At 42.5% G+C, this 12,821-nt stretch overlaps 1 protein-coding gene across 15 annotated transcripts in view; it reads right to left on the reverse strand.

Annotated features, from left to right (window-relative positions):
• The window catches only part of KCNMA1 (potassium calcium-activated channel subfamily M alpha 1), a 557,989-nt gene that overhangs the window by 131,656 nt on the left and 413,512 nt on the right, over positions 1-12,821 (reverse strand). For all 15 annotated transcript variants that reach the window (XM_083502377.1, XM_083502375.1, XM_083502379.1 and 12 more), the window contains 2 exons: positions 6,473-6,559; positions 4,297-4,373 (listed from right to left, as the gene is read on the reverse strand). In XM_083502377.1, the coding sequence (XP_083358503.1) occupies positions 4,297-4,373; positions 6,473-6,559 (164 nt within the window). The remainder of the gene's footprint in view (positions 1-4,296; positions 4,374-6,472; positions 6,560-12,821) is intronic.

Consider the following 12,821-nt stretch of genomic DNA (forward strand, 5'->3'; position numbering starts at 1 on the left):
CAAGGAATAGGGAGAAGAGGGTTGTAAGAAGGGGGGGGGGGAATATCTGTGAAAGGAAAGCACGGTTACTCTAATTATCTCTGGCTTTGTGGAACTGCAGAGCTCTGTGCTGAATTATTAATACTAGGCTTAACAGGTTTGGACAAACAGCTATGTAGGTCAGACTCACTTTTAGACCCTGACAATACTGAAGCTAATGTTCAGACAGCATCTGAAGGGACGTGAAACCTCTGATGCATTATTAAAGAACATGGCTTTCAACTATCCCAGGAAACTGCATGTAATTAATGCCACAATAATTAAGATTTCCATGTAAAAAAAGATATTCTATCAAATTCCATTCACCTGTGCACACAGGTTTATTCTCGTGCCTCCCTTTCATTTTATGCATAATTTCCATTTAAGGTTTCTAATTTTTATTATGAAGCTCATCAATTACGAAAAGCAAAAGTGTGGCAGGGGGTGGGGTGGGAGAGGGAGGGCAGAGAAAGAAAAGGTTTGCTCTCACGGCCATCCATAAATGAAGCTGACAAACTGAGTGGAGAGTGTAGAACTCCAAATCTTGCAGCTTTACAAAGTCCATTGTCAGTACTAATGTAGCTATTTGACATTTTACAGCAGATTAGTCAAATTCTGCTGCACAGAAAGACATGGGGAGTGGAGAGGAGAGGGGGAAGAGAAGTAGGCAACATTCCTCCTGTCCCTGTTGACATGCTTCTCTCCTAACATGGCCTGCAATCCTCTACTGCTAGTCTCCTGAAATTCAACTGAAATGAAACATATTCCTTCCGTCTATTTACGTGCACTATTTACCTAGCTTTCACCAGGTGGTGCTACACTTCTCTATGCCTCTGCCAATTTACAGTTTAAAATGGCGGAACAGACAGTCCCCCAGACTCAGAAATTATTGGGGTGAGGGTTGGAATCTTGGGTAGCAAGACTACAAAGACCTCTGCCTCACTGCTGGAGGGCTGGATTGAAGAGCTGTCAACAGTATGACTGAGCTGTGTCGTCATTGGCTTTCTTGTGAACCCTGGGGTTGCTTTAAAGCTTACCAGGGGTCCTTCAGTGAGAAGAACATGAAGGGCAGATAAGCAGCCTTCAAAAAAGCCTTGCCCACGGATACTGATCTTCCCTGCAAGAGAATTCTTGGCCTGCTGTAGGGAGCCTTCTCTGCTTACACAGAGCAGCATGAAATGAGTGAAGTGCCCCCCCTCCCAATTCCTCTAGAGCAGCCTTTCTCAACCTGTTGGTCCCCAGATGTTGTTGAACTACAACTCCCATCACCCCCAGCTAGCAAGGCCAGAGCTCAGGGATGATGGGAGCTGTAGTCCAACAACATCTGGGGACCCACAGGTTGAGAACCACTGCTCTAGGGCATGCAAAGCTATTGTGGCAAACATGCAGAGGGTTCCCAGGCATTCTAAAGTCCTCACGTGACAAGAAAGAGTGGAATCGAGCACATTCACCCCACACTTCAGGGTTCAAAATCGCACAGGTAGCCTACATGAGTGGAACAGAATCCCCATTCCATTACAGAGGCAAACAGGGATGGCAAGAAGATGACAGGTGTTGGAGCTAGTGCATTCACAAGCACTCTCCCTCTTCACTGGAGGGATTTAGAACTCCAACACATGGCTCTTTCCTGAGGGATGATCATGCATTGTGACTGGGCATGCAAAAAACTGCCAGCGACTCTCAACAGTCTTAGGTATCATGGTTCACCGGCAGTGCCTTAATCAAATTACAAGTAACGGCCCGGTTACATCCAGCTCTAGGTGACATCCATTGGAATCAATGGGATTTGGCCATGCATAATTAGGCACAGGTTGCTCTCTAATGAGGGATCACTTATATTCCGTATGTGTTGAGATGCCAACTGAATACTAGGTTTGTGCCTGGAACCACACAGTTAGGTGAGCAAACCCTGCTGCCACAAAGTGGGTTTTCGTATGGAAAATTTGCAGGGCAGATGCAGTCGGTAGAAGGTGAATTGGCTGCTTTCCTCCTGCAACTCCCCCTCCAGGTTCCAGACCTAGATTTGCATTGCAACAATGCAACTTGGTGCGTTGTATGCAATTCTGGCCAATGTGTGGACTCATAGGCAGATGGACTCACACAGAAATAAGGAGACTTAGGATGGGATGCAGCAAAGTAGCCCTACCAGCATAAAGGCTGCTCCAGAACTTCTGCTTGTGCACATTCCCTTTGCAGAAGCCCCAGAACAACCCATGGAGGAAGGAAAGTGGGATTGTTCCATCTGGCAAGCTGAACTGCTCGCACAGACACAACATTCATAGCAGTGCAATGCTGAACTCCACTCTTAGTCTGCAATGCTATATATAGTTGCTTGGGCATAAGTCTTGTTGAACTCAGTGGGACTAACTTCTGAGTGGACTGAATAAGACTGTGCTGTGAGAAAATACTCAAAGCGGGGGGGGGGTCCCAATTTTGCTATCCATGCCTTCTTCCCAACCCGTCTGGTTGATTCCATGCTCAGGACAATGTTTCTGACATCTTCCTTCTATGCCATACTTCATTTTATTTCAGCATCTGTCCAACAGTTTTTCATTCGCCAGAGTGACTGATGCTTGCTATCACTAGACTATTTCTTATATACCAAGGGCTGACAGTTTGGTCCTCTGAGGGCTTCCCTGTAGTTTTAGAGTTACCTTTTGCTGGAAGGCATTTTGGAGGATTAATTTCCAGTTCTTTAGTTTCCTCTTATTGGCCTCCAAAATGTTTATTCTCCTTTGTCATTCTGTTATCTGTCTGCCTGTCATAATATTTCTGTATGGGCAGTGATGCAAATATATGATCTGCAGTATTCATATAAAGGAGCAGTTTATATGATCAGCAGAATTGCGATAAAACTTTGTCTCCTCCCTTGGAGTAGACCACTTCAGCCTTTGAGAAGGGCTATGTTCACCCGGGACACGGGTGGCGCTGTGGGTTAAACCACAGAGCCTAGGACTTGCCGATCAGAAGGTCGGTGGTTCAAATCCCCATGACGGGGTGAACTCCCGTTGCTCGGTCCCTGCTCATGCCAACCTAGCAGTTCGAAAGCACGTCAAAGTGCAAGTAGATAAATAGGTACCGCTCCAGCGGGAAGGTAAACGGCGTTTCCGTGCACTGCTCTGGTTCGCCAGAAGCGGCTTAGTCATGCTGGCCACATGACCCGGAAGCTGTACGCCGGCTCCCTCGGTCAGTAAAGCGAGATGAGCGCTGCAACCCCAGAGTTGGCCACGACTGGACCTAATGGTCAGGGGTCCCTTTACCTATATGTTCTTTCCCCCTTCCAACCCCCAACCCCCCAACCTGTGCAGGAAAAAATAGCACATGAATAGGAAGGATAAGACGGTTTTGTTATTGGTGAGAAGCATTCAAACATGCAACCCACAGCTCTCAAACGCAAGCCCATGTAGTTGCAGTCCACATAAAGTGTTATCACTTGATTCTGCTGATTATATAAACTGGCCCTAATATTAACTTGTTTACCGAAGGGGTGGCTAAATTGTGCCCCTTCAGATTTTGTTGGACTACAACACTCTGGCTGGCTGGAATCGATGCAAGCTGGAATCCCAACAGCATCGGCCGGGACACAGGTCAGCTATTCCTGCTAGCCTAGAATAAATAAATGGACTCTGGCTGAGGTTTTAATGCACCAGTGAGCTTTTGCACAGTTTGTTTAGGGAGCTTCCCAAAGTTTGGTCCCTGTGGAGCAGCTTGGGGATTGTAGATCTGCTTTGCTTCCCAAGGCTGGACACAGCCTCTTTAAATTTCCTGCCCAGCTCCTTCTGATCAGTGCTTGATGTCCACGATTTGTATATGCAAAACAAAACAAAACAAATACGTGCAGTGTTCAGGTAATTTAAAATTAGGGTATTTTCCTTCATGTAAATCATGGTGGGTGTTTGCTTCAAACAGGCAATAATTGTACTGATCTGTGGAAATCCTTATTAATGTTTTTGGGCAGGAGGGGTGTGTGTGGGGGGAAACACTAAACCTATATACGTCATTTTGACACCTATACATAATGTAATCATTCTCTAAATTTTGTTAACTTAAGATGCCACATAAGTCCTAATAACGGCGCAAGTATAACAATTTAAATCTCAAAATATGCAAGCAGATATTGCAGGAGACAGTTATGAACTGTGTTGGTATGTACAGATTTCCTAGCCTCTCTCTAGCACTATTCAAAACGTAGAAATATATTTAAAAGAGACCCCTTAATGCTTAACAGTTTCTGTAGAATAGAAAAGCTAGTTGGGGGGGGGGAGGAAGATTACTTACGTCGTTTGCAGCCGCATTTTTTTATCCTTTTGGGATCTGTGATGTCATCATGACAGGCCTTGCAGTAAAAAAATGCCCTAGAGAGGGAGGGAGAATGGAAAAACTGACACATTTCTTAATCCATACAAATGAAATTAGTCCCACATTTCCTCCTTGCTACAAGTGCCAAATTAATGAAACATGCCAGCACTAATTTCCTTTAATCCTTTGAAAGGTTTAGACATTTAAAAAAGGAAATGTTTGCTACAAGACAATTAATTTCAAACACAAGGCCGGGTGAATCAAGTTCGTGCTTCTTTTAATAAATTTAACTTGAAAATAATTGGGGGAACGGTTAATAAATATGACACGGTGGATCAGATCATCCAGCTTTCATCTTGGAAAGTAGCATCCAAAGTGACTTTATTATCCAAACACACAAGAGATGAAAACACTGTTCTTGGCAGGGGAATTGCTGGCTCAAAGCCCCCTGGTTTTTATTTTTATTTTATTATTATTTTTGAAAAAAGCAGACAGCTGAAGATATATAAGGCCATTTGTTCCACTTAGTTTCACATAGCTTAATGTTTTAGAGGAATTCAGATGCTGTCATGAAACAAATGCAGGACAATAGCAATTATTCTTGCAATTACAGTGCTTAGACAGACACCTCTGATGCTTTACGAATATTTGGCTTGGCTTAAGGACTCCTCTTAGGGACGCGGGTGGCGCTGTGGGTAAAACCACAGTGCCTAGGACTTGCCGATCGTATGGTCGGCGGTTCAAATCCCCTTGGTGGGGTGAGCTCCCATCGTTCGGTCCCAGCTCCTGCCCACCTAGCAGTTCGAAAGCACACTTAAGTGAAAGTAGATAAATAGGTACCGCTTTATAGCGGGAAGGTAAACGGCATTCCGTGTGCTGCGCTGGCTCGCCAGAGCAGCGATGTCACACTGGCCATGTGATCCGGAAGCGTCTGCAGACGGCGTCGGCTCCCGGCCTCTAGAGTGACATGAGCGCACAACCCTAGAGTCTGTCAAGACTGGCCCGTACGGGCAGGGGTACCTTTACCTTTACTCAAGGACTCCTCTGCGAAAGGTACTTCTGCTCATACAAAGGGGGGGGGTCACTTATTTATCCCCGTGCACACACCTTATTGTAGGAAAGTATAAACAAGGAGGGGAGAACCGGCAACTTCCTGCTTGCAGTGGGGACTTCTGATCCAATATACTATTATTTATCAATGTATTTCTAAATTATATTGTGACAGATAGCCGGGGCTTGGGGTTCTCCTCACCCATATACTTTGAGCATGTGGTGAGATCATGTTTTGAGGGTCTCTGATTTCTAAGACATAGTCCTACAACAGGCAAGGCTTTGTGGTTGCAGTAGCCTCTTTATGGAGATCTCTCCCAAGTGAGACCCACTAGGCCAGTTCCCTATACTCTTTAGGAGGTTGACAAAAGGTGTTCTTCTTCTGAAAGGCCCTTCAAGACTCATGTGGCTGGTGTCACCTGATAATACAGATTAGTCTTACAATGCAATGTTGGGGATGTTCAATGGGTATGCTGTTTTAGTGCTGATTTCAAAATCTTTAGGTTTTTTTATGTGAGTAAGCGTAAGCTGCCTTGAGGTCCACCTTGGGCCCATTTGTTGGGGCAGTGCTTGCTCCAGCTTACCTGGATGGGGCTAGGGTGAAGCAAAGTGACAATAAAATTGGGGGTGGATGGGTGACAGGTGGCACCTGCACAGTCCTGCCTCACACCAGCCCCATTTGGATGTGGAATTTATGCAGTGATGCTGATGTCGGGAGCATGGTTCCACCACACCACATGGGCCACCACTGAGTTGGAACTACAGTATCTGTCTGTGGGCTTTTCAGAATCATCTGATTACCTGCCAGCAGAAACAGAACACTGGACTACATGGGCCTTTGGTCAGAACCAGCAAGGCCTTCTCTATCTTTTATCTGCACTGCTGAGGGTTTGCTCCATTCCTCACCAGATGAAGGAAATTTATGTGGGACTAGTTTCTGGAACACGCCTTGGACAGTTACCAGCACAGTTTACTAAGACAGTTTAAAGTTGCACCATATACCACATTGAAGAAGGAGGAGGAGAAGAAGAAGGAGGAGAAGAAGGAGGAGGAGGAGGAGGAGGAGAAGATCTAGAGAACAACATAAAATCTGACAACGTATTACCTTTTAACTTCTTTGGCATCGCTTGCAATGAAGAATCCTAAAGTACCCTCTTGAATCTTCACATGGTTTCCAGGATTGATTAATATACTGTCCGACGAAACCAAACCAAACAAAAAACAAACAAAAGCCAAGAAGACAACATCATGAGGTCATGCTGCTTTTCAGTTGTGAAATCAAACTAATTACTTTATCTTTGTTCTGTGATAGGGGGCCCATTAGTTGAGAAAAATCAAAGTCAGAAACCTGGAAGCTACTTTTATTGAAGGTCTCGAATCTGACCAGGGCTCCAATCTAAAGCATATTTTAAATATACCTAAAATTCAAAGGATAAACAATGGCAATAATCATACAACTAACTCCCAACACTTGCATTAGGAGTTGTGTGTCTTAAATTAGGAGAGGAAAAGTCTATGGAGCCTCTCAGAAAAGCTTTGATTTTTTTGCTCTGCATTAAAGGCTGACAAAATCATAATGATTGATGTGAAAGGAAGTGATTCCCAAGGAAAGAGTTGCTTGGAAAAGGCTCTATTTCTCAGGCATTTTACCTCTTCATGTCAATTTCTGTTGAAATAGGGACGTTATTAATGGGCCCCCTATCTCTATATATCACATTACTTACAGTACAATACACATATATACTCAAGGGGAATGGTACAAGACAACCAGTTACTGTAGCTAAAGAAAACATAAAATGAGTATAATGGTTAATAATTTCTCCATCCCAAAGCTCCTTTTCAATGTGTTGCCAATGGATAAAAATAAATTACTCATCCTTTCGGGGCGGGGGTGAAATCAGCTAGATCTGAAGAAAGATCTAATCACATTGTTCCTTGCTAACCTCTGTGAATTTCAGGTATGGTCATCAAAATGAATTATTTTGGGTTTCAGGCAGTAATCAGCATAAGTCTAAACAATGCCAGCTCAGGGGGTCTTGCAACTACATGAGGTTTGGTGGGATGTTGGGTAAATATAGAAGTCCATTTACCGAGTATGTAACTCATCATCATGTGTAGGTATATAAACATTTGGAAAGCCAAATCAATGTTTAATTTTATCTCACTTTCAACATCAGCTTAGAAATATGGAGCCAGAGTAAACGTCTCTTCACTGCAGGACAGCAAGAGAACTGACTTACTAGCTGAATACACACAGGCTGTGGTAACTTATCACTTGATAAATGGTCATGCCTTTTTAGTGTGAAATATATTGTAGGAATAACTGGTTCTTTGTGTTAAAGGATGCTAAGTGGTGGCTTTAGCATATTATTAACACTAAAGACTGGATGAATTTCTCTGGTGTTGCATCCTAATATCCTGATGAGCATGGGTGTTCATGAATCCCCCTTCTGATCCGCCCCAAATCCCACCCATGAGAAACCAGGTTCTCTTATTCCAATGCAAAGTTCACTAGGAATGTATTTGGTGATGGCAGGGGGTGGGGTCAGGAGCTCCCCAGCATTAACTTTTGCATAAACAGCAGCAGAGAGCTTGGGTATTAATATAACACTGTTGTGTTAACACCAGTAATCATTTTTCTCTTAAGTTTTTTTTCTGTATTCAGGAGAACAGCTTGTTCTGTGAAGTATCAGGCAATCCCAAATTCTTCTAGGGCAGAACATAGGCAATGGGTAAGATATTATTATTATTATTATTATTATTATTATTATTATTATTATTATTATTATTTATTATTATTAGTATTAGTATTATTATTACTACTATTACTATTACTATCATCATCACTGTGACACTTTTGTGTTCCTAGAATAGCTGGTTCCCTTCAATAACTCCACTTCATCCATTTTAAGGAAAGTCTGTGAAACCTGCCCTATCAATAAACTGGACCATCTAAGCTATTTAGGACTCTATCCTTTGTTTGTGGCAAAGCCTCAGATTTTTCCAAGTAGTGTGAGAAGAATGTTAATTCTTTTGCTTTGTCTGTGTTAGGTGAGAGGATAGTCGACATCCATGCAATACAATTTGGCAGAAAACCATGTTTTTAAAGGGATGAAGCTGATAGGACAGTTAAAGCACATACATATGAACACATGGCACAAACAGTGCAGGTCACAAAGGGTACAGTTTCCTGGCATTGTCCTGTCAGAGTTGTTGTCCCCCACCCTCAAGAAATACTGATATAAATTGTATATTTGGAAAACCTTGAAGTATATGGAAGAGATTCCGTAGCACATTGGATCACTAGAAATAACTGGAGGTATCTAACTAGACAGTTCCACCAATACAAGGACTTTTAGCTGTGAAATGGAGCCTTCCCACCTCCTCCTTTCCCTGCATGCCCCCCACCTCCATCTTAAATCTGCTCTGGAGTGTTGTTGGAGTGGAAATCCAGAACATATTTGGGAGGGACGGCGAAGTTTCATTGTGCAGCTAAAAGGCATTGTGCCAGGAGTACTGATACCACCCAAAGTTGGGAAGCAGAGATTTAGTTTCGTATGTACTGCTATATCTGCAGTATCCAGTATCTGCACTGTCTTTTCTCTTTTCTAACCAGGACCGAACTGACTAATATAATTGACAAGTGAGGGAAGCACAGCCATCCAGCCTCTTCTCCTTCACTGATCAATACATGCAAGAGAAAGCCGTGAAGGATGACATCATTGCTTCAGTCACATGCCAATCATATCAGTGCACTTGCACTAATTGGTCAGAATCCTGGAAGACAGGAAGAGGTTTAACTTCTTACAAAACAAATGAGTAGAATTAGAGTTGCCACTCAATTTCACCTGAAGCAAACATCAAATTTGGAAGTTCCCACTCGGGCAAAACATCCAAGAAATTTGGGGGGGACCAAAAGAGATTTTTACTTTATTTTGCTACTTATTTTTTACTATTTAAATAAGACAAGCAAAATGCCCCAGGTGGTTTTTCCACAAAGGAGAGGTCCTTTGTACTCAAACAGAAAATGTGAGTGCAGGTTGTTATATAAGCTTGTCTGCCACTTAGCAGTACTGGATATCCTGGTGGAGCTGGTAAAAAAACAAAAGTTGATTTAACTCAGGGATAGAGTTTGCCAAAAGTGAAATTCCAGAATGACTTTTGGAGGCTCTTGCCCAAGGTATTTCAAAGGAAGAATGAATTTTAAATGCAGCTAGAGAACTTTCTCTAGGAAAAGGCATTAAGCACAGTAGGAATCTCTCCAGCAGGTTTTTCCTGATAGCCTCACATTTAAAAGAGCTACAGATCCTTTTAAAAAAGAAAAACATCTGAAAATTCAGGGGAAGGAGTCTTGAATATCCATAGTGAGTTATGGCCCCGCATGCAGACCTCTGCTATATTCAAGTATATGAGTGATTAACATTGACTACATTTGAATAAGTATTCATGAAGGGAGATGTTGTTGGGGTTTTTTAAAAAGTCTATTGGAGATGATAAACTTATGTTGGATCCAAAGCGATACTAAAGTAGCTTACAAGGAGAGTTGACACTCAGTATATCTATTGTGAAAGCAAAGCTGGACGTGGAATTCTAAAATATGGGACTGAAGTTGAGAAATATCAATTCTTGATATTTTCACAATACACAGGCATGTCTTGAGCTAGAAAAAAACTAATATATCAATTTAGACAATTCTAGGCAGAGATTAAAGCTCTCTAAAGAATCTTGCTATAAACCACAAATTTCTTAGGTATCATATTTTGGCAGATTCTTTTCAGTTTACAAAGCCTGATAATTCTTAGCAAAGTGAGGCTTACTATGGGCCTGCCTGATCCTTACTATTCCTGGCTTATTTGATCTCGTTTAATATGCACTGGATTATGGAGAAAGCTAGAGAGTTCCAGAAAAACATCTACTTCTGCTTCATTGACTTTGTGTCGACCACAGCAAACTATGGCAAGTTATTAAAGAAATGGGAGCGCCTGATCACCTCATCTGTCTCCTGAGAAATCTCTATGTGGGACAAGAAGCTACAGTTAGAACTGGATATGGAACAACTGATTGGTTCAAAATTGGGAAAGGAGTACAACAAGGCTATTGTCTCCCTGCTTATTTAACTTATATGCAGAATTCATCGTGCGAAAGGTTGGACTGGATGAATCCCAAATCAGAATTAAGAAATATCAACAACCTCAGTTAGGCAGATGACACATCCTTGATGGCAGAAAGTGAGGGGGAATTAAAGAACCTTTTAATGAGGGCGAAAAGGGAGAGCACAAAATATGGTCTGAAGCTCAACAAAAAAACTAAGATCATGGCCACTGGTCCCATCCCCTCCTGGCAAATAGAAGGGGATGAAATGGAAGCAGTGAGAGATTTTACTTTCTTGGGCTCCATGATCACTGCAGATGGTTACAGCAGTCACAAAATTAAAAGATGCCTGCTTCTTGGGAGAAAAGCAATGACAAACCTAGACAGCATCTTAAAAAGCAGAGACATCACCTTGCCAACAAAGGTCTGTATGGTTAAAGCTATGGTTTTCTGTGATGTATGGAAGTGAGAGCTGGACCATAAAGAAGGATGATCGCCGAAGAATTTATGCTTTTGAATTATGGTGCTGGAGGAGACTCTTGAGCTCCACGGCTGCAAGAAGATCAACGTATCCATTCTGAAGGAAATCAGCCCTGAGTGCTCACTGGAAGGACAGATCCTGAAGCTGAGGCTCCAATACTTTGGCCACCTCAGGAGAAGAGAAGATTCTCTGGAAAAGACCCTGATGTTGGGAAAGATGGAGGGCACAAGGAGAAGAGGACAGCGGAGGACGAGATGGTTGGACAGTGTTCTCAAAGCTACCAACAAGAGTTTGACCAAACTGTGGGAGGCAGTGGAAGACAGGAGTGCCTGGCGTGCTCTGGTCCATGGGGTCACGAAGAGTCAGACACAACTAAACAACAACAATATGGAGAGGTTATCAATGGCTCTCCAAGAGAAAAGAAGAACCCTTATTCCAGATAAGATTGCATGGTTCGTTGGGGGTTCTGCGGGTCCAGATTAGGGTGTTCACCCTGTTTTGGCTGGAGTTTGCACTTTCCTTTAAGAATCAGCTTCATAGTTTGGAGGTCTGGAGAATCATGAGTCTGTTAGCATGGTTGGATACTCAGGAGGCATTAATGGCCATAAGTATTTTTACCAGCTTAAATTTGTTCACCAACAGGTCTAAGCATGGTCATTTATGTTCTAATAGCATCCAGGTTATATTACTGTAACATGCTCTATGAAAGCCCGCTTTTAATAAATAATAATAATAATAATAATAATAATAATAATAATAATAATAATAAATTTATGCCCTGCCCATCTGACTGGGTTGTCCCAGCCACTCAGGGTGGCTTCCAACAAATATAAAAGCGTAATAAAATATCAAACATTAAAAACTTCCTTATACAGGACTCCCTTCATATGTCTTCTAAAAGTTGTATAATTATTTATCTCCTTGAAATCTGACTGGAGGGTGTTCCACAAGGTAGGCACCACGATAGCAAAGGCTGCCTGGTTCCCTGTAACTTCACTTCTCACAGTGAGCTAGATATGTGTCCAGGCTGAACAATGGGAGTGGACACGCTCCTTCAGGTATACAGGGCTGAGGCTCTTGTACATCTGACAGGAGGGCACTCAGAAGTGCTCTGATACATCAACTGGACTGGAGCATTTTGTCCGAGCAAAGTGTAAAGCGCATATTACTTTGGTGTTATATCATCTCCACTAGTTGCCATTTTTTTGCTGAGCCTAATTCAAAGCGTTAGTCAGAATCTTTAAGACTTTAAATGGTCTGGGACAGAGATACCCACTTATATGTACCTAGCCAAATACTTAAGTCAACCTTGGAGGCCCTTCTCTCCATTCTTCTACCATTCTGTAAGCAATTATAATGAACAGGCTTTTTCAGTCACCTTGTCAGACTTGTGGAACATCCTCATCTGCTTGCCCCATTGTCGCTGGGCCTTCTTTTTTAGAACATTTGGCAGAAGGTGTGTTCTAGAAGGTGTGGCCCACTAACATCTGACAGGCATGACGTTGGTTACCCCTGGACTAAAGCAACTGTATCTATGTGTAATCAGAAGAAGCGCCCATTTTGTCTACTGAGATTTATTGCCAATTATGTGTGTATAAGCCTTAGAAAGTGTGATCCTATGCATGCCTTCTCAGACATAAGCCCTGATTAGCTCAATTGAACATACCACCAGGTCTGTTGCATAGGATTTATGCCTAAGTGTACTATATACTGGAAGTGGGCAGGAAACTGATCGAGAACTTGGAAAATGTTAAATACTGAAACATCTGCTCAGTCTTTACATCAGACTATTCAAATTTGAAACTATATATTAGGTTCTAAATCTGCTGCTGACAAATGCAGCTTCCCACGAAATAGAAAACCACCAATATCAATTTGGCAC

Source organism: Podarcis liolepis (genome assembly GCF_965112155.1).
Source record: "Podarcis liolepis genome assembly, chromosome: 5".
NCBI lineage: Eukaryota > Metazoa > Chordata > Lepidosauria > Squamata > Lacertidae > Podarcis > Podarcis liolepis.